The sequence below is a fragment of the Lissotriton helveticus genome, chromosome 7, assembly GCF_964261635.1.
Source record: "Lissotriton helveticus chromosome 7, aLisHel1.1, whole genome shotgun sequence".
NCBI classification, from domain to species: Eukaryota; Metazoa; Chordata; class Amphibia; order Caudata; family Salamandridae; genus Lissotriton; species Lissotriton helveticus.
This window is the reverse complement of record NC_136068.1, coordinates 440,244,425-440,271,129: the sequence shown is the minus strand read 5'-3', so window position 1 is coordinate 440,271,129 and position 26,705 is coordinate 440,244,425. Positions and strand designations below refer to the sequence as shown.

The 26,705-nt window shown below is 46.6% G+C and overlaps 1 protein-coding gene across 1 annotated transcript in view; it reads left to right on the top strand.

Annotated features, from left to right (window-relative positions):
• LOC144768574 (coronin-1A-like) overlaps nt 1-26,388 on the top strand; it is a 272,005-nt gene extending 245,617 nt beyond the window's left edge. Inside the window, exons 8-11 of the mRNA XM_078652351.1 lie at nt 14,398-14,543; nt 14,826-14,883; nt 15,386-15,607; nt 24,893-26,388. Coding sequence (XP_078508477.1) covers nt 14,398-14,543; nt 14,826-14,883; nt 15,386-15,607; nt 24,893-24,997 — 531 coding nt within the window. The 3' untranslated portion in view covers nt 24,998-26,388. The remainder of the gene's footprint in view (nt 1-14,397; nt 14,544-14,825; nt 14,884-15,385; nt 15,608-24,892) is intronic.
• Nucleotides 26,389-26,705: the final 317 nt, after the last annotated feature.

The following is a 26,705-nucleotide window of genomic DNA, read 5'->3' as shown; positions in this document are numbered from 1 at the left end:
ATAATTTTCAAATAAAGATACCTTTGTTTTCGTATAAAAACTGGTGTGATGTTCTTTCATGAGTGTTTTTACTGTGTCACTGTCGGTGTCTGTTACACAGATACTTTACACATTGCCTCTTAAGTTACGCCTTCCTGCTCTGTGCCAAACTACCCTGTCGGAAGCGGTGGTCCCTACTTGGACTAGGGTGCATACCCCTGCCAACTAGAGACCCCGGTTTTAACACTAAGCCAATGAAGGTCACAGAGAGAACCTAAGATGGAGGCCTTTTTGGGTACATGTTTGAAAGGGTTTGCTCAAAGTCCTCTCCTAAGTGTCCTTAGTCTTTAAAATTCCAACCGCGACTTTCCCATAGAGTTGTACGGAGCTCGCGGCTGTGTTCTCAAACTGCACACGTCCCCCATGGGTCCCCTGTGTCACTACCTTGGGTGGTTCCTTGGGGTCCCAGTGATTCTATGTGCTCTAAGCACTGTGTCTAGTCAAGTCATTGTTATACCACTTTCTTAGTATATGGTTCGATCTCCCCCTGGAGCCCGCTGTGTATTGTGCTATTTACTGTTGTTCTAGTACTGTAATACTGTGTGTCTCGTTCTCTAATCTCATAAAGAGGTTAGTAGAGAGTGTTTAGTAATAAATACATATATTTTATATATACATTGTGGGGTTCTCCTTTCATTTGGTCATTCAGGAGGTTATAATCTGTTAGACCAAGCTGCTTTACATTCCTTCAAGACTTAGCATGAAGGCTACTCTCCATAGCTACCACTAGGATAGCTTTTAATAAAGGTTGGCTTTAACCTAATCATCAATAAGGGTCGTTTGGACTGGTGCAAGGTGCCCACTATAATTAGTGGACAGAAACCAGGCCAACTTCTCACAGTAATACCAAGGTTTTATTTAGGTTGCCTGACTGCAGCTTGAGGTCTCAGAAAATAAACTGCCTGAAGCATGGTAGCTATGCGAGCTCCAGAAAAAGGAGCCAAAAAGACAGAGACAAAACTGGACACAATCCTTTCCACACTACCTTTTCACCAATTATTTTAGCTAAATAAATCAAAACGAATGTTATTCAATAATTATATTTTAGGGAAATAATTTTTCCATGCAGTACTATAGTCCCTTCCGCCCAGACTGCACTTCAGTTAGCGATAGTACTGTTTTTGCCCTCCAGACGATGCAACAGGACTCGTGCTGAATTCCACCTGATAGCTCATGCAAAAAATAATAATTGTGTGTAATTCTTTCCAACGCTGAATTTAATTCCATTCAGTAACCGCTTGAAATAATCCTTAAGTGTAAAATGGATTCATATTATTTAAAATCAAAAAAGTTTTTTTTGTACATGTATCATCTTTTTGAAGGAACTGTATTTGAGGAAGCGCACAGGCTCCTTCACCAGGAAAATGCCATCCTAAAAGACACGTTACCCACAGGAAAAGCATAGTGTTGACAAATTCTTTCAGCTTTTTACACTTTTTACCAAATTTCATTATACTAAACATGTAGCACAATTCAAAAACATAATAAACTCCTCTGGAATTTATAAACACATACATAACTCTGAATAATCACATTCATAAGCCCCATTTGCATGGCCTATGTCATTTCAATTTCTAATATCAGTGGTCAAAAATAGATGAACGAAATAGTAATGTTGATGTTCATAATACCTTCTGTATAAGTAATGCATTAAGCCCCATAAATGTAATCCATTTTGTCTCAAACTTCCGTGGTAGGATGTCTCTGTTTCCCCCTCGAGGTAAAGGTTTAAGTTGTTCAACTACTTGATATCTCATCTTGGGCCCTGTATTTTAATGTAAGTTCCCTTGCTATTATATTTTTACATTCGATGTATCCGTACCTTGCATGAAGTCGTGCCCACCTAATACAAGCGACCAAGGCACCACAAGTAAAACAATGCTTGAATTATTAGCGGGCTACTGGCATGAAGGCGTCAAATTTCGATTACAATGTTGTTACAGTTGCCACAGATAAAACTTGGGTGCCAAGGATAATATTCTTTGTCTTTTAAAGTAGATTTAACAAGAATGTTTTACAGAACGTTCAGTATTCAGAGTATAAATAACGGGTTCTTCATAAAACTGTTATTGAGCTGTTCCCCCTGGAGTTGTTTTTACTGAAAATGAATAAAAGTTAATAAAAAAAAAAGCATCCATATGTCAGCATGTAAAGTCGATATGCGGCATGACAAAGATTGTGAGTGTAGGAGTTAGACTTGTTCCTTTCCAGACACCACTTTGTTAAAAATCAGATAGAGAGAGCACTCAAAACTGAGAACAATGCCCTGTTGCTAACAGCACACTCTGTTGCTTCGGGGCCTTTCTTTTTATGCTTCCCAAGGCTTAGACTAGGCTCCCCCCCCACCCCCATGCTGCCTTGATGTCAAGGAACTTATAGTGAATTAAGCGCTGCACACTGCAAATGGTGCACAAGGCTGGTCATCTGACCAAGTTGGTGATTTCCTGGATTCAGGGGATAGATGCTGATTTAGAAGCCCAGATTAGAGGAGGGAGTGCTGATGAGGAGGAGACTGCCTTGCATGGGGCGTTGTGAACGAGAGAGGCGATGGACACATCACTCTGATGGATGTATGACATTACAACGCATGCTTTTACATCGCATGCCTTTACAACGCGGTTTTTACATCGCAAACCTTTACAACGCATAGCGCTTTGGGGTGCTGGATAGTGAATAGTTTAATTTACTATTCCAACTCCAGTCCCCGTGGACACTAGGGAAGGTGCTGGACAGTAAATTAAACTTATTCCCTATCCTAGAGCGCCCCCCAGCGCAATGCGTTGTAATGGTTTACGTTGTAAAAGTTGCGTTGTAAAGGCACTGCGTGGTAAAAGTTGCGTTGTAAAGGATGTTTCCCCACTCGGATGACCGGACAGTGGTGCTGGTATCCTCAGCTTCTGGTTCCTTTTCTGTTGTCCGAGTTCCCTTGGTAGATTGAGTACAGGGAACTGGTAGGGAGACGCGAGCCACGTTTATGCTCTCCATGCATGAAACCTTTGGAGGGTGCCATTTTCTGGCTAGCTCCTGAGCTTCAGGGTTCACTGTAGCCGATGTGAGTGGCTTGAGTCACTGCCCAAGCCTGTGGACATGATTGCATGAGAGCTCTGCAAAGTTTCTGGAGCACTGGTGGACCACCATCGTAAACGAAGGGGGCCCTGATTTTTAGGCAGTGCTACTTCTGAGACAAAGTATGCCACTGGGCATCTTAGAGAGTAATGACCAACATAAACATGCCCACGGTGAAGTGAAACATGGGCCCAAGATGAATTAAAATGTATATTGGAATATATGAGAATAGTAAACATCTTATTCTGAAAGATGCATAGAGTAGCATCAGGGACCTACACGAATCATAATAGAAGACTATGGGGATTTTGTGGTTTATTTACTGAACTAAATGAGGGTCCTGTACTGGGAACACTGGATTAAAACACAATGACCACTCCAAATTTGCATGCATGAATGGTGATGGCGCCAGCTGATTGATGGTTACAAAATTGTACCCTAGGTATCACTGATATCTCCTTCATATGGCACGAGATGTGCTGGAGCTCTCTGAATGGAGGTGGAAATACCCTGATAGATAACCACATTCGCTTGTGACGAGTTATCGCCTAAAGTGCAGGGTCAAGTGCGTAGTGAAGCACCCACTATACTAGCTTGAGCGCGTTGTCAGATGGACAAATTCACTTGGGTATTATGGCTAAATAAATAAAAGAGCGCAAAGCGGGAAAGAAAAAAATGGAAGCAAAAACAGCAGGAGGGAAAGTAGGTTCTAAAGAATGAAAGAAAAATGGAAAGAGAAAATAGAAAGGAATAAATAAAAAGGTAGAAGAAAACTTTGGCTACTGGAAAAATTAATGGGGAACTTCCTTGCAATTAACGGAATGAATGAATAAATGAATGAATGAATGAAAGAGCTTATAGAGCGCAGGACTCAACCCCAAAGGGGTATCGCCACGCTGTGAGCGGATGTAGGAAAGCTAGGAAGCAGGATCAGTTGTTAAAAGTTCAGTTTCCAGGAGTTTCCTGAACTTTAGGAAATTAGAACATTTATGTAAGTGAATAGAGAGCGCGTTCCAATATCGTGGGGCAAGTTATGAGAAAGTTTTGCCACCAGAGCGAAGTTTGTTGAACCGAGGGACGGTAAGGAGGACCTTCTCCCCTGAGCGCAGAGATCTGCTCAGTAGATACCATGTAAGTTTCTCCACCAAATAATTAGGGACCCTGTTATTAAGTGCTTTATGGACCAAGCAGCAGAATCTTAAATGTAATTCTTTTATGAATAGGAAGCCAGTGGAGACGTCTTAGTAATGGGAGAGAAGCTGTTCTAGGTGGCATATTGAGGGCCAGCTGCGCTGCCGTGTTCTGAACCACTTGCAACCTGTTCAGTACGGATTTGTTTGCTGCTGCTAGAAGGGCATTTCAGTAGTCAAGATGTCTGATTACCAAGGCTTGAATCAGGGACTTGCCTGCTTATAAAGGGAGGCGATGGAACACACCCCTTGGAAGCCTCAAAGTATAGAAACAGGTGCCTGAAGTAGAAGCTCCTTGATAAAGAATGATCTAGATAGACCCCTAAGTTCTTCTTATGCTTCACTCCCTCACTGGCTGGCAGGTCTATAGTTCAAAGTGGGGGCATTTAGTCCTACTTGCTTCTCCCTTGTGCAGGGTTGGTACAACGTCCACACCCATGCTAGTTATTAATACTAGTAAGTAAGGCTAGATTACAGGCACCTTAAATATATACAACAGAGTAAACAAAGGCAGGAACTAAAGTGTGAAACCGCACACTGTTGCAGACAATCTATCCATCTAGAAAGCAGGAGCATGCATGTGGAGCTTCACCTACTGAAGAGAAAACTGATGTGCACACCAGAGGCATCAAAACTCTGAAGTCTAAATGGACGAGGCAAGCAGTAAAAATGGCTGACTTAGAGGATCGGTGCAGAAGAAATTCCATCTGTCCATTGACCTGACTGAGGGAACAAGGAAGTATTAATCACGTTCGATTGATTATGCTGAGACAGAGGAAGACATTACTGTGGATAGATTCTTAGACCACAGACACAATGACCAAGCCCAAAAGGTCTGTCCTGAACTTCAAGATAAGGCCACTCTGCTACAAGAACTTGAGATGGAGACTCACTGCAGTTGGGAATTCACAGTGTTTGACAACATTCACCGAAAATCCAATAAAGACTTGTTTGGAGTCTGTTAGAATGGTAAGATGAAAGGACAGAGAAATGCAGGGCTGGGCCTTGGACATTGCGACTGGTGCAGCTGCATCAGGTGCTGAGTTTGTGGGGTTGAGGAGGAGTGGAGCGGAGTTTAAAAATAAATCATGGGTGTGAGAAAGTGCCATCTTTCTTGCATTGGTATGCCCCCCACTTTTTTCTGACTGCTGATGTGCTTGACGGAGTGTGCCCTTGGCTCCTGCCAACCAGGTACCCAGGGCCTGTGTTCCTTCCCTAAAGCTGTGTTGAAACTGAAACCCAATTGGCATCTCTGGCCACCTGTCAGCCCATAGTAAATGGTACCCTAGGTACCCAGGGCATGGTGACCAGAGGAGAACCCTAAGGGCTGCAGCACTTATTGTGCCACCCTTAGGGGCCCTGTACCCTGGCACCCACGCACTTCCTGTGCAGGCTGAGTGCCTAAGTACGCCATGCCCACAAACCCACTGCCCTGGCATACATCAGTCACCCCTCTAGCTGGGTGCCCTGTGCCAGTGGTGAGGGCACAGATGCATGAGCCCTATGCCCCTACAATACCCAGGGCCCTTCCTAGGCACTGTAAATGCAGTGATGCCATTAAGAGTATATGGTGCTGGGAGGTCGACATTACAAACTCCACAGCACCATAATAGCTACACTGAAAACTGACAAGTTTGGTATCAAACTTCTCAGCACATTAAATCCACACTGATGCCAGTGTGGAATTTAATGAGAAATGCACCACAGAGGGCATCTTAGAGATGCCCCCTGAAACCTAACCACAATCCACGTCAGGGCTGAGTGCCTGCAGAGGCTGCCACACCGCATACATGTTGCTGGACCCCTGGGTGGAGATCCCCCCGCTCTCCAGGGCCTGCAACAATGCACATCCTGGGTGAGGTGCTAGTCCCCCCAGGATGGGCAGGGGGAATCTTCAAAGGCATTCGCCTCTGTGAGCTTCTCCAGACCATTTGCTGTACCCAGCAACTGGCCCCCACCAGTCCTGACCCACACTCTGGCGGGAAGACTGGTGGGAAAAACTACGTCAGGAAGGGGGGGTGCCAACCGGTGCCAACCCCACTCCTTAGGTGGGGGAGACGAGGTGAAGCACGACCCCGGGCTCCGGCCATCTTGAAGATGGGGAGCCCTGCCCAATCACAGCTAGGCTCCTGCCCCCCTCCCACAGGAGAAGAGCAGGCTAGGGGGTGTACCCACCCCGGGACAGGGACCTATTGGTGCCTGCCCTTGCCCTACCTGTAACGCCCCTAAAATCAGTATTTAGGGGCTCCCTGAACCTTCCTTCCTTAGATCCCGATAAGAAAAGAAGAAAGAAGATCAAGAAGAAGAAGACCAGGAGCCTAGCTCGAGGACGTGATGGCCGCCTTTTAGCTCGGCTCCGTCGGCCCTCCGGCTAACCTCGACTATCCTGCAATATATCCTGCACTGCGACGCCACTTCAATACAGAATTTGAACTTTGAAGACCCACTCTTACTCACCGTCTGGTCCGGAGGTCCCTGTGTGCTGTGGGTCCGCAGCTGTGCCCTCGGTGAGATTGGGGCCTCCGGGCACTTGAGACCGGGACCTCGCTTGCGGGACCCGACCGGCAGAGAAGAGATTCCTGTGGGACCCGACCGGCGGAGAAGAGATTGCCGGCCCCGGCCGCGAAAGTGAGCCACTGGTGGGAACCGTTGTGCGTGTGCCCCGGAGATCCTGAACCGGCCCCGATGACTGGGCCGTGCGGCTGGAGGGGGACGAGATGTGTTGGGGGCTGACCGTGTGAAGGGGTCCCTTCGCCTTTGTCCTGTCCGGCGACCCTGAACCCCGCGCCTGGCTCTCGCCTGTGGGGCCTGCCACTGTTCGGAGGGGACCCCCCCCCCTCATCGGGCGCTCGCCCATCCTGTGCCAGTGAGGCCGTTGTTGTGAGCCTCCGGGGATCTGTAAAGTCCTACATTTGGGAACTATTTGGGGGCCCACGGTGGAGTGTGGGGCGGCAAAACTCACAAGATGGCTACCGACAACGTGGGGGGTGCTCCACTCTGCACCGACGCTCCATACCGGCCGAACTGTGCGGAGGCCTGGGTGTGTACTCGAGCGCCCACGCCCGGAGATGTCCTGGACTCCTTGATGTCATTGTACGCTGTTTTGGCCCCCGGTGCCTCTGCTGACCCCGTGCGGCTCGCCGCCATTTTGGGCCGCCGCTCTTTCATGCACCCCTATCGTCCTGATGCCGCCATTGCTTCGCCCCCTTCGGCTGCGCCTTGAGTTGCTGTTGTTGTTCTTCGGCCGCTTGATGGGCCGGTGACTTTTGACCCTTTGCTTCCTCGCCGCCTGGATTTCGAGGACTTCCACACGACGCGGAGATCTGCTCCTTCCCGGGTACCTGGGACTTATGGTGGGCCGCTGTTTGCTCCCGCTCCGTTGGATTCGAACTTTTGTTCTGGAGGGGTACCTTTGTATCGTCGAATTGCGCACCTGGACTCCGGCTTGCCCTTGCTTGCCCTGTCGTTATTGCTACAATTGATTTGCTTTATTGACTTTTTGTATTCCCTTTGTACGAAGGCTCTCTCTGATTTATATCACTGCCGTGACTCTGGACAACATTACGATTATTTTGTGCTGGGTGGTCCGCTCCGCATTATCCTTTATTGGGTTGGTTTCATGGTCAGGAAGGGTTGGGGGTGAATTGCACGACATGATAGTTTGCTGGTTTACCTGCCCGTTGAATTGATGTTTGTACTCCCGACACGGTGAAACATTACAATCTCTCCCTCCTCCCCCTCCCTGTGGTTATTGCTGTATGTGAAGGTGTAGTATTGATTTGATACTTATTCATTTGTTGGTCGGGGGAGGGTCGTAACCGAATGTGTTTGCTCATGTCCTCTGGCTCCTCCCTCACATTTTATTTTTGTTTTGTATTTCTTCTTCTCCTTTTTTTGTCTTCTTCCTCTACTTTCTTTTTTCACTATATTTCGGGTTTCGGATTAGGGCGACAGGCACGCTGTTTGGAGGGTAGGCCGTAGCCTTCTGCAGGGGTGCGGGGTGGGACGGGTGGGCGGGGTCTTTCAGATGTTTTCTTTTGGTTCTATGGCCCTTTTCTATCCCTTTATAGCGGTGCCGCTTCTGTCCTCGCTTCTCAGGCATGAGTGGGTTGGGGTCTGTAGCTATGCCACTTTTATCGGTCTCGATGCTTCGTCACGACTGCCATACCCTTCTTTTCGCCAGCTTCCACCTTCTTCTGTATTATTAGCCGCGGGTTGCCTGGCCCGGGGTGGCGCCCATCTTGCACGATTGTGTTTCTCCTTTTATTTTTATTTTACTTTGCTCCTTTCCCCTCCTTTCCCCCCCTTTTTGTCCCTTTTTGGTTTCTTCCCCCTTGTTTCCTCCCTATTTTTCCCCCTTTTCCTTCCCCTTTCCCCTTCCCCACTCCCCCCCTTTCCCCCCCTCCCCCTTTTTCCCAGGCTCGTATTGTGAGAAGTGGGTTCGATTCGTACAGTTTATTCGCTCCCCTTGCCTCCGTTAGCGTGTTAATGGGTGGGGGACACGAGATCTTGGTAGCACTTGTATGCTTCTCCACTATATTTTGCGTTTGTTCTGTGCTGCGGTCGACTCGTGCCCTTACATCCTCCTCCCCCCCCACCCTTCCTCTCGTTTTGGCATGGGTGTATTCCTGTTTCTGGGTTTTTCCGTATTTGTGAGTCAGCCGTGAGCCTTGTCCCCTTATTATAAAATAGACCTCATTGATCCTGATATTGGGCCGTTATTGCCGCTTATCCTATCTCTAGCATTGTTCAATTATGTTTGCTTGCCTGCCAACTGGCCTTGTGTCGCTTATTTTGATTCTTGATTGTTTTTGAATTGTGGCCGGCCGGATTGGTTGTAGGCCCACACATGTTTATCCTACTGATGCAAATAAAGGTCTTCAAAAAAAAAAAAAAAGAAGAAGACCACCCACCGTGCAGCTGCTAACAACAGGATGACAACAACTGACTTGGCCCCAGCCCTACCGGCCTGTCGATCCTGGAACCTGCTCCTGCCTAATCCCGGCGACTCCTGCGGACAGCAACATTGGGACACCCAGAGGACCTGCCTGCCTTGACCCTCTTAAAGCCTGGGACTCCCATCAGCAGAGGCTCTGCTGCAACAACACCCCTGGTGCCAGCCAGGAAGCTCCGGACCAACCCACTCTGCACCCGCCGAGCCCGGCCCGTACTCGAGTGATCCAGGACCATGAGGACGTCCCCCCGGTGACTGGGACCCTCAGTCCAGTGCCCAAAGACCCTCCTCAACGACCCAGATGACGCCTGCAGCCTCAGGACAGAGGACCCCTCCGACCGCGACCAGCAGGGAGTAAGATTTCCCGACTTCAAAAGACACCCCTGCACCCGGCGCCCCACGGCCCCCTGTGCCCAACTCCTGGGTGCCTACCTATCCTCCAAGACCCCAACTTACCCCTCGAAGTGTTGGTCGCTCCAGAAGAACCTTCGTCCCCGAGCCTGCAGCCTTTGTTCCCTTTTCAAGTTCCTCATTGAATAACATTGAGTGCCCCACGGCTCAAAAGCACCCTGCACCCAGCCGCCCAAGTGCCCCTGGCAGTGCAACCTGTGCCTTATCCTGCTTCCCCAATTGCCCTGAGCAAGTGACCAGGAACCCAGCTCCCACAGCCGCGTGGCCTGCTAGCCAGCAGCCACCAACCGGAGGCACCCTTTCCCTCATTGGATAACATTGGGCCTAACTACCTCTGCACCCGGCCGCCCCTGTGCCGCTGGGGGTGAACTAACTGTACTTACCTGACCATGGGGGACCCTGAGTCTATGCCCAGAACCCTAACTTCACCAGCCAAGTACTCACCTGGAAACCGATAACTCACTCACCTGCCATTGGATATCATTGACTGGTTTGACTCGAAAAATCTTCTAAGTGTGAAGTTTTGGAAACTAAAAATATTCATATAAAATCACCCGAATTCCGAATTCCGAAGTACTCACCTGTGATCAGGGGAGAAGTCAGTACTGTACCTTGTAGCCCAGTACTGAACCGCAAAAGTAATCCTTACCGGGTTTTACTAGTAACTTGTATTTTCCCCATAGGAATCCATTGTCTGCTTTTCTATGAAATTTCTTCTGTCTACTTTTGAAAACTAGAAATATTCTTTAAAAATCATACGAAATACTGAAACTTAATTACTTACCTGTTTTGAGTTGAGACCCCAGTGCTGGCCCCAGGAGACCAGTACTGGGTTACAAAAGTAACGAGATCGTACTTTACCTGCAACCTGAATTTTCTCCCATTGGATAACATTGCCAGATTCCTGTTGAAAAGTTTCTAAGTGTGAACTTTTAAAATAGCTTTTTATTCCTGAAAAATCACTACAATACCTAAAACGTTTTTGCTAAACTGTTTTCAGCTTAGACCCCAGGACTGAACCTAGGAGCCAGTCCTGGAATTACCAAAGCAATCTACAAAGTAATCAACTGTGTTTATATAAGGAAATCCATTTGGCTCAATGCTAAATAGTGTGTAGAATTGTGTTGCCTACTGCATCCCCTGTACCTATTGTCTTTACAAAGTTTATTGCCTTTCTGCAAAGTACTCATCGGAGACCTCTCATATTGAGAACAGTATATTTTTTTGATACCTATTGGTTCTAGAAATAAAACAACTATGGCCCTCATTAGGATAGCGGTTTTTCCGCATCCTCCGGGCCGGCGGAAGAGTCCGCCGGCCCGGAGGATGCGGAAAAAACGCTGCGGAGCCTTCACAGACCCCTTGCCAGATTAGGATGGCTGGGGGGTCAGGAAGACCGTCCGCAGGTTTTCCGCCGCGGTCGATTTCCGACCGCGGCTGAAAAGCTCTAACATGTCTGGCGGTGTCTATCAGACACCGCCAGGCATATTAGGATGTCAGCATTTCTATGCTTTTCCACGGCGGCATTTCCGCCGTGAAAAGGCATACGGACTTTTGTTTGGGGGCCCGTTGCGGGCCCCCAGGGGTGAAGGGGGGGGGGGGTGGGGGGTTCACATGGGGGGTACCTATGGTACCCCCCTGCATTTGCGTGCACGAAGCGGCAGGCACCTCGAGGTGCCTGCGCTTTGTGCATGCAAATGCACTGCTTTCATTTTTAACCTTGCGGCGGGTGCTACTTGAAGCAGCACCCGCCGCAATGTTAAAAATACAGGATGTGATCGCCAGGGTGGCGGTCACATCCTAATTGCACAGGAGGGACCGCCGCTGCCCCTGCAACGGTCCCTCCTACTCTGGGGTGGCGGACGGACGCAGGTCCGTCCGCCATCCTAATCGACCCCTTAATCTTTTGATATAAAAACAATTGGCCTGGAGTTCAGTCTTTGAGTGTGTGAAACTTTTTGCTGACTGAGTGTGTACAACAAATGCTTTACACTGTCCTCGGGTACTGCCTTACTGCTCGACCAAGCTACCACTTCAGAGAGTAAGGTCACACCTGGCTTTCCCCTCTATTATACCTCTGGGGTTTGTGGACTCTATACACACTGTACCTTATTCTGGTCCAGTATATATAGAGCCACTTTCTCACAATGGGTTTAAAAGCATGCACCGCAGAGTTACTTGTGTCTCCAGCAGTTTCCAGGTAACAATAGAAATGCCAAGATAATTCTGGAAATCAATGTTCCTGCTGGAGAGAGATCAGTGTTTTTTCTAATGACAGTTTTAACTCAGCATAATGTAGCACAGAAGTTTAACATGTCTGCTGCAAAGAACATGTGCCATGCAGATCACTGACCTACATTTTATGTGGATAGCTCATTAGATTAGTGTTTTTATCATAGAGATCCTTTTGTAACTTGAGGTTCATAATCCAACTATAGCACAGTAACTTTTGAACTGTCATTAAAGAGCTGCATGCAAACTGCATGATATAGGTTAGAACGTTAGTTTTTCCCCCCCCAATCTTTCATTATCCTAATGCTGCTAGAAAGTGATTGTTGGGTAGAATTGCATCCTTATTGGTAAAACCAAGTGCAACCACTTTCTTACATTTTAAATTCTCTATTTGTGCTTCTCCAGACCAAAAACTTTCAAAATATACTGCCTACTAGTATGAGTGACATGTGACTCCTACCTTGTTGTCGTATATAACAATTCTTCTAGGCTGATTTACACATGTATGATTCATTGTCTCTGTATAATGTGTGCGTGATGTAAAGTTCTCTGACATCCTACACTGGTTTGAGTAGCGCTTTAAAACAAATGAAAGGTATGCGAGAGGGGCTATAGAGAGATGATGGGCAATGTTGGAAAGTGATAGAGAGGGAATCTGTGGTGAAGGAGGTCATTGGGGGGTGCCAAAAAAGATTGTCACTCACTCAGGGCGCCACTGGCGCTAAAGCCGGCCCTGGAGAAACAACACATTGTGACTTACAGTTACCGTAAGAAGAGGTTGTGGCACAACCACAAGGGTGTGTATTTTAGGATGAAACATTACAAAAAGGTTAACATCCTGTAGCGTCCACAGTTCATTGATCCTATCTAAAATTAACTCTGCCGCGTTTTGTGAGTAAGGAACAGCTTTAGCTTGCCAAATGGTACTATTAATAATAGATTTTGGTTTGCATATGATATTATGATTTGAAAAAGCTGGAAGATAGATACCTTTGAATGCATTGATTACTTCTACCACTTAATGTAACTCCCCATTACAGCAGTGAGTAAAAGCATTAAACGGCAGCTCGCTTTGGACCTTTGAATAATGATAATGAGCTAGCTGGCATTTGTACAAATATTTGCTCTGACATTACCAATAAAATACTCAACAACTATGGCCATCAATACAACGTACTATGGATTCTCAGGTCCAGTTTTGTGGAGCTACATGATCGGTCTTGTTGCTAAAGTGGGCACGCTTGGGTTGGTTTCCTTCGTACCTGCATGGGATGCAATCAGTATCTAGACACATATGCACTCAAACATGTGAGGCAAACCGCATTACAGAAGGCGGGGCTGGACCGTGCAGGAAGTGCAGCGGGAAGACATGCAGTCGCCTTCCTGCTGTAGCGGTGGCACTGCATGCAGCGAAAAAGATGGTAGGAGCACAGTGGTCAGGGCACCCAAGAAAAAGCGAACTCAGTGAACCCGTGAGGTCTGAGAGGCACTGCATGTGCATGAGCAGAGTGGTAGTTAATGCATAGAGGTTAGAGCTAGTTCAGGTAAACCCTAGCTGAAGCTTGTGGGTGTTTACTGAGTGTGAACAGCCCAGTTCTCAGCACACCATCAGCGAAGGTCAGCCCTAGCTCAGTGAGCACTTTGTACAGATATTTATTTAGTTATTTGAAATTTTTATATAACACAAGCACCTCGCTATATATCAGGTGGCAGATGGTATACAAATGGATGCAAAGAGTGACATTAAGTCCGTTATACATTGATAGAAGTACTTGAGGAAGCAGAAGGAGTCGAAAAAGCAAAGTGCTTTGTGCACAAGGTCACTGTTAACATAGTGAAAGCTTGGCCGGTGTACTGGAGCCAGCACAAGGTGTAGGAATAACGTGGTGTTTGTTCACTGACCATTGAGCAGCATGCAAGGGGTACTCTCTATAAAATCAAAGGATAGGAGACGAGGCTGAACAAGGTGTTGAAACAGCAATGTCCGTAGTGCACAGAGAGCAGCATATAAAAGGCAGAGCTAGCCGCTATGCAACCACACAGACGTACACTAAGCATGATGTTGCATCATTGATATATCTAAGGAGTAGAAGGCAACAAGACACTGTGTCAGCTAGGCAGGGGACGGAGGTTTGCCTCTTTAGTTAGACTGTGATGGTCTGGAAGTATTATATGGTGAAAGGTGCCTTGTAGCGGGGAGCATAGTGATAATGCAATCTAACACAAACGAAGTGGAGAAAGAGGATCTGAGAGTCATAAAGAAAGAGAGAAAATAAGGTTTCCTCCTGCATTCACACATTATTGTCAGTACTTGATAAGGGGGGTGCAAGGTAAATGGTGTTTAGAGTGTGAAATCCTCATCAGGGTTCCGAGGCAAGCCGTTGTATGCAAACTTTATGCTGTTGGTTGGATGATAGATGGGACTGCTGATTCACTTGAACTTCCTTGACTATCTTATGGCCTCCAAAATAACAGCGACCAATGAAACCTTTGCTTGCCTCGTAGGGGGACAGTAGCATACGGTACTTTGAGATTACGGACGAAGCCCCTTATGTGCACTACCTGTCCATGTACAGCAGCAAGGAGTCACAGCGGGGTATGGGATACATGCCGAAGAGGGGCCTGGAGATCAACAAGTGTGAGATAGCCAGGTAAGTTACCTTCCTTCGGCCTTGGGATCCCACTTCTGACATCAACCACCCCCAATGCCCATTAAGAGATGTCTTCCAGCATAAAAAACAGCAGAGATACTGCTACCCTGGCACAATCCGAGCAAGGACGGGCCAGGAACTTGACCCCAGTGCATACATTGTTGCTCAACACCTTGCTACAGGGAAAGATTCCATTGGTTGCTTTCCCTGCATTCGTTGTGCCAGTGACGTTGTAAGAGGAGGGTTGCTGCCTTTTAATCTTATCCCATTTTATTCTTCTAGATTTTACAAATTACATGAGAGGAAATGTGAACCAATTGCAATGACAGTGCCGAGGAAGGTGAGGAACTCACAAGTGACTTAGAATAAGACCTCTATCAGAAAAGTTGTATGTTGGTCCGAAAGCTGGAGTACAGAGGGTTGCTACCTGGGTCGGACTGGCGTACAGGACAATCAGCAGTGCCCGACTGGCTGTTCTGACAGGCCAGTGTATGGATTTCTGTGGATCAGGATGGGGCTTTCACTGAGCTCCACTGAGCCGAGACCATTGATAGCTGCAGGTCAGGATTGTAGTGCACTGGTAGAGTTGTGTATGGGTTCTAGTACTGGCATTGCAGCTGGTGCTGTAAGTTGGGATTGTCGTGCATTGTCAGATGTGTTAAAATCTTAGTAATGGAATAGAAGTAAGAGCTGCATGTCAAAGTTGAGGTATCTAGATGAACTCTGTGTGTCCCAGTACTTAAACAGCGTTGTCACAGGAAAATACTAGGATACTCTGGTAAAGATGTGTGATTCTTTCTCCTAGTATCTAAGCTCATGTTGTCTTTTTTTGCTTTCTTCAGTCAGACCTTTTCCAAGAGGACCTCTATCCCGATACAGTAGGCCCGGACCCTGCCATGGATGCAGACGAGTGGCTTGCCGGTAAGAATGCCAATCCCATCCTGATCTCCCTAAAGGACGGGTATGTGCCAAGCAAGTCCCGTGAGCTGAAAGTGAACAAGAACATTCTGGACAGCAAAGGACCACGCAGAAGCCATTCGTCTAATGAAGCTGGGTTTTCCAAGGTAAGAGTGAGGCAGACAGAACCTGTATTAGTAGAGTAGGGTCAAAAGAAAGAAAGCGAATCAGGGATCACTCTTACATCTGTCCTCTGTCTGGACAGCAAGGATGGTCAAGCTACCTAGTTCTATTTAAATAAGTTAATGAAGCGGCGCATGACTTACAAGTGGGTTGTGAGTAAAGAATGAATGAATGAATGAAAAGTTTATTGTTTGATTAATTGAAAACCTTACAATATATATGCAGTAATTCTTAATTATAAAATCCAATTATAAAATTGATTATAAAAACATTTGGGCATCAAGTTCATTATACTATTTACATATTAAGTACATCCTACATTACATTCTTTTACTTTTTGGTGTTCTAACTTAATTCTCAGTCGCGTTAAGAACTTTACAAAAGCTGAAGTTAAAATAATATTGTCAGTATGAAGGCATCTTATCAGAGCTTGCCTGCAGCTCCTTATTCCACGAACATTAAAACGTCTCTTAAGAATGAATACTCTTTCAACTTTCAGTTCTGGACAAACACAGAGGAGGTGCATAATGTTCTCTTCACCAAGTTTTCATAAGTTACAAGTCGTTGGTGCCTCTGTACGCAATCATGCCATTAGATGACATGTGCCCGGAAATACTCCAAAGCAAGCTTTTATGAATATTTGCTTATACTTCACAGACCAAGGAATTTCGAGGTACAGTTGCAGTTTTACCTTGGTATATCCATTCATTAGAGGCCACCATGTTTTCTTTTTGAAAAGGTATCTTTATCCAAGAGTAGTGATAGATGCCTATGTGTACTATTGATAACTTTTTAATGAGTTCACGGTAATTGGAATTTCCCAGACAGAGTTTACTGAATATTCCTCTAATGGTGTAAATAGATATTTTCACGCCTGGGCTTTCCAGTTTAAGTTTATTTCTTGCCACAATTGATTTACAGTATCCGTTGTTATCCTTTTCCATACTTTAACAAATTGGCCTTTTCGCCCAAATGCCGGATTAGTCATCCCAAATTCCATTCGTAACTGTGCGGGTAATGCATTATGTGGAATTAAAAAGAGGGCTTTATAGATTTCCGTGACTGCATTGTTGATTATGACTGAGTCTTTTCCGCACAATGCTTCACTTCCCTATGTCAGAGTTGGCAAAAGTTTTGCTGATATTACTTTCAAAAACGGTCCATAACTCTGCCCTCCTATGGTTTTCTGTATAATTCTGAAAGCCGCTTGCAATATTTTTGCTCTTTGTTGAATGTCAATCTTGTGTGGTTGAAATGATCCTCAGTGATAAAATAGTACTCCTAAGTATATATATGTACTCACTTGTTCTGTTTGAGAGTTATCCAAAATCCATTTATACGTGTGTTGTGACCTTGAACTTTTTAACCTACATAATTTTTGTCTTTGTTTCGTTTATCAGCATTCTATTTTCTTTAGAGTAGTTAGAAATCTTATTTAACAGGCGTTGTAGTCCAACCCTCATTTGACTAAGTAGGATAACATCATCTGCATATAGCTGGTTTGGTATCGGAGTAATGATTAATTTAGGTGGACAAGCATTCACCTCATCTAAGGCTTGGGTAAGATCAGCTAAAAATAAATTAAAAAAGCAATGGCGCCAGTACACAACCTTGTTTCAAACCTGACGCTGTTGGTATTTTTTCTGATACTGTTTGTCCATCTCCCATCCGGACCCTGACCCATATGTCAGTGTAAAGAAGTTGGATTCATGTTAAAAGGGAGAGTGGTATACCTTGATCAATTAACTTCTGCCACAAAAGATCTCTATGCACACAGTCGAAAGCCGACCTAAAATCTACGAAGCACAAGTATAGTGGTTGTTTCTTTGTAATGTATTTGTCCATTAGTACAGATAACACAAGGATATTTGTTGTAGTACCTAAGCCTTGTGTAAATTCAGTTTGGTTCGGAGGGATTATCTGCTTTTCTCTGGCCCATTCAGATAAGTTAGATAACAGTACACCTGCAAATAATTTGGCATCAGTATCCTGGAGCGTAATGAGTCGTTAGTTTTCCGGCAAAGACCAAACTCCTTTCTTTATTTTAAATAGGAGCTTTCAATGATCCCTTCCAAGTTTCAGGTATCGATGCTGACTTTACAATTTCCTTAAAAACCTTTGTCAGGTATACTGACCATAGACTGGGGTAATTCCCATAAAGTGCAAACAGAATACCGTTCGGGCCAGGCGCACCATTTTTTTTGTTTTTGGATTAACTTACATATTTGTTTGCTCATTATATCAATTTTTTTGTATCATGTCATTCTTTGTTAGTTCAATCATATTGGCCCTACCTTTCAACTCCGTTTTATCCCCATAAGGATTAAGATGTGAACCCGATCCACTCATTCTCAGATAAGGAAGATGTTACAGCTGTTCTGTTTGGCCGCACTAAGCCGTTTATTAATGTCCAGAATTCTCTGGAATTTGAGTTTTTATTGCAAAAGTGTACTTTAGCCCAACTATCATGTGTTTTTTTTATTCCTTTCGCCCCACAATAACTTCTGCAGGTTGTGATTGACCTTTTTTAATTTTAAGCACAAATCCATATTTTTCAGATTCTTTTTTATCTGCCTTAGCATATCTGCCTTAGCATATAGCAGATAAAAGGAGAACAATACTGTTCCAGAAAAATAATTCTATAAAATAACGGCAGTTTGTTAGCTTGGTGCAAAATCGTAATTGTTCCTTTTCATTTCTTTGTTGTGCGGTGTAAAAGACTGTTTCTTCTGGTGGTTAATGGGTTGTGAACTTTTTCTTAGAGGTTATGTAACATGTGGTAATGAGGTTTTAATTTAAAGTATGGTATAAAGTGCTAATTCCTCATTCTAAGTCCTCTAGGCAGTGCTGCAGGTGCTTCTCTAGTCTCACTGGTAATTCCTCATTCTTCGTCCTCTAGCCAGTGCTGCAGCTGCTTCTCTGGTCCCATTGGTAATTCCTCATTGTAAGCCCTCTAGGCAGTGCTGCAGATGTGTCTATTCATACATCCACTACACTCCAAACCAAAACACATAGGTAAAGGACATTGACATTTACAACCTCAATAGCTCTAACTGTACAAAATGCACAACCTAATGCATTGCAAATGCGTGTTTTATTAGTAACCTTCACATATTCCTCGTAAAAACTACAGTTGATATCTAAAGTTCACAAAGTTCTACATGAGTTGGGCTTTCATGTGAAAATGAGGTTTTCTGCCATGTGTTTGTACATACATGGGGAAACATCCTTTACAACGCAACTTTTACCACGCAGTGCCTTTACGACGCAACTTTTACAACGCAAACCATTACAACGCATTGCGCTGGGGAGCGCTCTAGGATAGGGAAAAGATTTAATTTACTATCCAACACCTTCCCTAGTGTCCACGGGGACTGGAGTTGGAATAGTAAATTAAACTATTGACTATCCAGCACCCCAAAGCGCTATGCGTTGTAATGGTATGCGTTGTAATAACTGCGATGTAAAAGCATGCGATGTAAAAGCATGCGTTGTAATGTCAATCATCCCATACATGTAATCTGACTTTCCCTTCCCTTGAGAGTGCCGAGTCACTTGCAAGGAAGATCTATGTAAGTAATGTATTCATCTCCAAAAGAAATGTAATGGGGCAACTCTTTCACAGTACGCGTGATGCTTTTGTATCCAGCTGTGATTTGATGAACTTTTCTCTCACAAATGTTGTCACTTGTGAAGAAGATCTATGAAAAGTATGCACTCCCATAGAAAAGATTCATCAGGTACCAGCACAGCTAATTTGCAGTGTTTGCAAGATAAACACTTTCGGCGTCTGTGCCAACTACCATTCTCAAGATATAAACTGCATCCGATGCCGGTGAAGGAAAAGCGGGAAACTCCCCTCAAACATGCTTGGGAGGCCAATAATTGTGAACTACACAGAACATTGCTTGAGTAAAAAAAAAAACGTTGCACACTCTAGTCATAATAGTGGTGGAGATGTACCATTGAGAGTTCCATATGGCTGCCCCAGACAAAAAATGCACTATATATGATAAGTATGAGAAAAGGGGTAAAGGGCTTATTTTCTCGGGTATAAATGTTTACTAATGAAAATGTTAGCCAGGGATCAAGTGGCGCAAGTGCATGTACCCACCATAACCAGGAACGTTTAACTGTAATGTCTGAAGGCGCAGTCATCCACCCTAAAACAGTTAAATGCAACTCTTTTCTCGTCACCACTACCTATTCCAAGCCTTGCAGACTCCTTAGGAACCCAAGCACACACAATCCCAGATTACCACCACAAATCTATTCCAAATGCAACACATGAATGTCTTTCATTTCTAGACCAGAACGAGGTGCACTAAGTAAATACATCAGGACCATGCAGCTTTTATTAACAACATTATTTTATTTTTTATTTTATTGTTGATATTTGAGTTTCTATGCATAAAATAATACAATGTAAAGTGATACAGACGAGTAACCATACAGCTTTTAAAAGAAAACGAGCGAGGTGTCACTTGCACTGAGTGCAAACGTTTCTTATCCATTACCTCCTCGTCAGCCCTCCCCGTCCCAGTCCTAACTACATGAGCATAGCTCCTCCCACCAGAAAGTCCCAAGCAACTTGAAACCCATGCCTTCCCTCCAGGCCACACCCATACCCTGAGGCATATAACCGAGTGACCTGCCAATCAACAACCTGTTTGTTTTTTCTGCGGAATCACTTCCGAGCTGACTTCGGCGAGGGGGGTACTGGAATTGGCCTCCTATCGGGTAAGTGTGAAACAGGTTGCTAAGCGCCCGTTTTTAACCCCTATTGTGCCTGTTTTTACCTTGGGGGCATATGTTTTGAGTCCCTGCTGTAGTGGGACTGTGGGGTTGGGGGTCCGGACTGCCTGGTGTGGGGTGGTGACTCCATGCTGCGGCCTCCCCTCTTCCGAGGTCGTTCCCTGCTCTAGCGGGTACACCCGGGGAGGGAGGGGAGGTGTGTGGGGCACGGCGGGCTTTTTTCAGCAAGCCGAGGGCGTGCCGGTTGGGCCTCTGTCTCTTTGCAATGCTGTCTCAGTGCTCGTTTCGTTCGAGCCCATGTTTTTCCCCTTTTTGCTTCCTGCAATCCTTGGAGGGTGCTTCCTCTTCTGCAGGTCCCTCCAAGTCGTGACTATGTGATGGATTCCTTGGAGGTGCCGGTTGGGGGGTCGCCTCACCTCTTTTTTACCTGTCTGGGAGGAGTTCGTTCGGGATCTGTGGGTCCTACAGGTGGTACGGCTGGGCTACAGAATAGAATTTGGGACTCCTCCGGTGGATGTGTTCAAAGCTACCCCTGTTCCCAGGTCTCAGGCAAAATGTCAGGCTCTATTGGACGGAGTTCGGGACTTGGTGTCAAAGGGGGCTGTGGTGAGGGTGCCTGTGAGTCAACAGGGTCGGGGGTTTACTCAATCCTGTTTTTAATCCAGAAGCCAAATGGGGACTTCCGTCCGGTCCTGGATCTGAAGGCGGTGAACTTGTGTATCCCTCATCGGTCCTTCAAAATGGTGACTCTACAGTTGATTCTTCCCTTCCTGTCGGTGGGGGATTTCCTGACTTCTCTCGATCTACGGGACGCCTATTTTCATGTGCCAGTGCACGCGGATTCACAGAGGTTACGGCGTTTCTGTGTTGGGGTGGATCACTACCAGTTCCAGGTATTACCGTTTGGCCTGTCTGCCTCTCCGAGGGTGTTCACTAAAGTGTTGGCACCCTTGGTGGGTTTGTTGCATGCTCGGGGTATACAGGTTTTCCCCTACTTGGACGATTGGTTGATTTCTTCCTCTTCTTTCCTTCAGGCTCAGTCACATTCCAAGGAGGTTTGCAGTCTCCTTCAACGGTTCGGGTGGATTCTGAACTTGGAGAAATCCCATCTTCATCCCACTCAGGAACTGTTGTTCATTGGGGGGGTGTTCAACACCAGGTTGGGAAAGGTCTTCCTGTCGGAGCCCCGCAGACTGACTCTTGTGCACGAACTGAAAAAGGAGTTGGGGGCTCGGTCTTCCACGGCTCGCCAGTGGTGGCGTGTTCAGGGGCTGATGTCTGCAACTGTAATGATTGTTCCTTGGGCCCGTTTACACTTATACCCCCTGGTGAATCATCTTCTGGGGCATTGGGATCCGGCCTCTCTGAATTACGAGCAGTTGGTCCCGGGGAGTGTGTCCATCGCCCGGGAGTTGTCCTGGTGGCTGGTGGATCGGAACCTCTTACAGGGCTCGCCCTTTGTGTCCCAAGTGAGGTTGGTCCTGACAACCGACGCCAGCGAACTGGGTTGTGGTGCGGTCTTGGGTCAGGAGTCGGTGCAGGGTCTTTGGTCTGTGCCGGAGGCAGAAATGTCCTCGAATTGGCAGGAATTAAAGGCGGTTCAGTTGGCGTTGTCTCATTTTCTGCCTTGGGTCCTCCAGAGGGATGTGATGGGGCGGTCGGACAACAAGGTGGTGGTGTGTTATATCAACCGCCAGGGGAGCGCGAAGGTGGCTTCCCTCAATTTGTTGGCTCAGAGTATCGGCCTGTGGGCGGAGTCTCACTTGTTGTCTCTGAGGGCTTTACATCTGCCTGGGATTTTGAACTCGGAGGCGGATCGCCTGAGCAGGGTGTTTCCCTCCCTGTCGGACATGTGCCTGTCTCAGGAAGTCTTTGGTTGCCTGATGGCCCGGTTCGGGGTCCCGGTGGTGGACCTGTTTGCAGCCCCGGGGAACGCCTTGAGAGAGACGTTTTGTTCTCTGGTTCGATCTGCCGCGGTTTGGAGGGTGGATGCTCTGTCCTTCTGGTGGGAGGGGGGCCTGATGTATGCCTTTCCCCCTATTGCCCTGCTGCCGCGTGTTCTGCTGAAGGTCAAACTGGATCGGGCTTCGGTGATCCTGGTGGCTCCGGATTGGTCCAGGCGGCCTTGGTTCCCTCTGTTATTGAAGTTGGCTGTGGGGCCTTGCTGGAGGTTGCCGGTGGTCCCTTGTCCCTTGTCGTTTCCCCCTCTGTCTCGGGAGTGTCTGGTCCGCCTGAGACTGGCGGGTTGACTGTTGAGAGGATGAACCTTGTGGCGTTGGGGTGTTCTCCTTCAGTGGAGGAATTTATTCAGAGGTCCAGGTGCCCTTCGACGCTCAAATCCTATGCCCGGCATTGGGTTTCTTTTCAGTCTTGGTGTTCGGCGCGTGGGTGGTCTGCGTTGGAGGTGGATCCGGTGCTGGTCTTGGACTTTTTGAAGGACAGCTTTGACTTGGGTCTGGCTGTGTCCTCCCTGAGGGCTCAGTGGGCTGCTGTTCGGGCCTTTCGGGGTTCGGTCTGTGACCCGGTGGTTCCCCTGGTGTCCCGTTTGTTGCGAGTTGCTTCCTTCAGAAGCCTGTCATTCGGTCCTTTGCTCCTAGTTGGGATCTGCCTCTGGTTTTGGGGGCTTTACAGGGGGCTCCCTTTGAGCCTCTGCTGGAGGTGTCTTTGAGGTTTCTGACGATCAAGGTGCTGTTCCTTGTGGCTATTACGTCGGCTCGGCGGATTGGGGAGTTGGGCTCCTTGCTTTGTTCGGCCCCTTTTTTACGTTTTTTTCCTGATCGGGTGGTGCTGCGGCCTGATCCTTCCTTTGTTCCCAAGGTCCCTTCCTCTTTTCACTGCTCTGCGGATCTGGTTTTGCCTGTTTTCTGTCCTGATCCTCTTTCAGAGGTTGAGGTGCGGCTGCACTGTTTGGACATTCAGAGGGCTCTGGAGATCTATTTGATGCGTACTGAGCCGTTTCGTAAGGGGGAATCCCTTTTTGTGACTTTTGGACTGGCTGGTCAGGGTCTTAAGCCTTCTGGGGCTACCCTCAGTCGCTGGCTGTGATGGGCTGTGGGTGCTGCGTATGAGGCCTGTGGTGTGTTGGGTCTGTTCAGGGAAGATCGACTCGGGGGTGGCGGCTTCCTGGGCTTGTTTTCAGGGGGCTTCCATGGCTGAAATCTGCAGGGCTGCTACCTGGAGTTCTCCACACACCTTTATGTCCCATTATCGTTTGGTGGTTGGGGGGACTGATTCTGCTGGGTTTGGGGACGCTGTGTTGTGTTCTGCTCCGGTGGTGTGACTTTTATGTGCTTTAATAAAGTCTGCTTTTTGCTAGTGAGTGAAGCCGATTATTGCTTTGGTATCTGCTCATGTAGTTAGGACTGGGACGGGGAGGGCTGACGAGGAGGTAATGACCGGTTACTCACCGGTAATATTCATTACTCCGAGTCGTAGCCCTCCCCGTCCCAGTCCAGGTTCCCATCCCTCCCTCCCTGTTTAGGCTTCTTGTGCTTGTTAGGTACAGGTTGTTGATTGGCAGGTCACTGGGTTATATGCCTCAGGGTATGGGTGTGGCCTGGAGGGAAGGGATGGGTTTCAAGTTGCTTGGGAGTTTCTGGTGGGAGGAGCTATGCTCATGTAGTTAGGACTGGGACGGGGGAGGGCTACGACTCGGAGTAATACATTACCGGTGAGTAACCGGTCATTGGGCCCTAGGTGCCCCAGTGTAGCTTTTTCAGACAATAGTTGTTTGAAACCCAAGAGAAAACATATTAAACCCCCTGTTGATGACTCATGCCCCCCCCCCCCAAATTCCCACACTCCACACATTGGAAATGTAAACCACTTCTGTGAGTTCAGAAATGTCACTGGCTGGGGAAAATCAGAACTTCACAGTTTCAAATACGAGTAGGGTAAAGGCATTCGATCCACATTTACCAAGGGTTTTAGTTCCATTTCCTCATCTCTTGATTCGTGCACTAAGGGTAATCAAACACCGCTGCATATTTTAGAAAAATAAGCTGGTGTACCACAGTGAGGTGAAGTAAGGTCCCTCGCCGACAGCGCGCGAACAGGCTCAAGAGAACGAAACATGTTGTTCTATGAGGAAGTAACCAAGCACCAAAGGAAAACAACTGTCTCTCACGAAGATGCAAGGTAGTTTGAGCAGCACAGAATACAAGACATTTCTGAATTCAGAGAGCGGTCATTGGTTTTCCTCCAGAAGGTATTTTTCTCCAGAGATGCTAAAGCACAACACATCATACATGTAACTGTTTTGATGCACTACGTTCCTTGATGATCTGGTGATAAAAGAATTGCAAGTTGTGTAAACCAGATTAAGGATCGAAGAGTGTTCTGTTAACACCAAACCTCCCTACACTCCAGGCTAAGGCCTTTGGTGCCCCATCTGCATGATGGAGCACTGCGTTGCACTCCTCCACAGTGGATGGCAAGTTACAACTTAGGAATCGGTTGCGCTCTCGTGTCAACGGCTATGTCTTACCTATGTCTCCTCTTTATATTTTCCGTAGGATCCAGTCGTGGAGAAGCTGACTGAGGAGATTAGGCTGCTGAAGGCCACGGTGAAGGAACAGGACCGACGCATCTCAGAGCTGGAGGAACGAGTCAGCAAATAGAGACACCACTGAAGGAGGGAGTTATGATATCCATATATATACAAGAGAATTTTAATTAAAAAAATCGTCCAAAGTGTACTGCTTCTACATTTTGTTGTTAAAACCAAATTACTGCTGCAGACTCTGGGGTATTTGGAGCCACTGTGAAATATATATATACGCATGTGAGGGAAGTGTTGTGCTTCTGCCTCAAGAACCACTCCCCAGTCAAGCAAAGCTACAACAGCCTGCTTCAGAAGACAGTTGCTGATCTTGCTTATCCCCCAGCGCTGCAACCTTTTGCTATGCCTCCAACTAACCTTGGGAGAAGCCAGCCATTTTCCTGCCGCCCCTCTGCTTTTCTCGAACTGTCAGTAGACGGTCTCCCAGGGTTGAATAGGGGGAGCCGAGTGCACTGGCACCACCTTTGCTTTTTGGGGAAGGTTACATCATTTTACTCGACAAGCAGTGCCGACTGTGTGCCAATTGACTACCTCCATAAAAAAGAGGCGATTTGCTGGACTAGCTGATGCTTTTTTTGTTGTTGCTTTTTTCCAGGTTTACTCTTCTTTGTTTGCCAAATATTTCGTTTCTAGAATTTAAGCGTTCTAGAAGTAAGAAGGAAGAGGAGCCATAATAGAACCTTAATTTTGCAAACATGTTACCACCATGCTTTTCAAGCCTATATTTTCTGCTATTGCTTCTCCTTAGAATCTCTCTGACAGCAGAGCTGAGAGTACAAATGTGTGATCCAAAATACAGAGTAGTTTCAGGATGATGTAGGCAACACTCCTGTCCAGAGGAAATGTCCCGACATACTTGACTTCCCCCTTTTTCTGAAATTTAAAGAAGGGAGATTGTAAGGAGAAGCAAATTATCTGGAATAAAGTCTAATGCATGTCAGTAACCCATGCCCAGTCCCACACACCTGGTCACAAGGACATACCTATTTTTTGTGGCAGGCAGTCCTGCAAAATGGTTGGAAAGGTTGTGCCTGTTTCAGTATCCCAGGTCTGATGTCTGATCATGTAGAGATCGCTTGCGTACCTTCCAGAAGCAGTTACTGGCCTGTGGAGTGACTTGTTTCTGAGTTTCATCCTAAGTGACATGTACTAAATATGGAGGAGATATGTGGCCGGGGAACCTGTGTAAAGGGAATAGCAACCAGAAAGAACTCTGTATGAAACCAATCCACGTGAAGGACCGGACACTGTGCTGCACTCGGTGCCTTCGAAGGAAGAATCGCCAATATGTGTTTGTTTTGTGCTTTGTGCTTTCCCGCAGTAAATGCGGGTGCCGCACAAAGAGGACTGTATGATTGGTTCTGAAATATGCACATGCAGGTGTGCCAATCATACCTCCATCCTCAGTCTCAGAACAGTTGTATCAATAAAGAGAATTTGGAGAACAGAGTCGGGTGGCTCACGTTTCTGTCTACCAGAATTGCATGAAGGATGCAAGAGTTGCCAGACTTGACAAGTCAGAGGAGACTATAACTGGAACACATGTAGATGCCGCTGAAGTCTGTTTCATGTCCAAGTCTTCTCTGCCTTGTGTGCACCACAAGGCAGAGAGGCAGGAGTACGCAATGAGTGGAGAACATGAAACCAACATATGTGGCATCAAAGGGGAGTATTGTGGGCTTAGGCGGGAGTACGCAATAAGTGGAGAACATGAAACCAGCATATGTGACATGAAAGGAGAGGTTCAAGAGCTAAATCTGTAATGG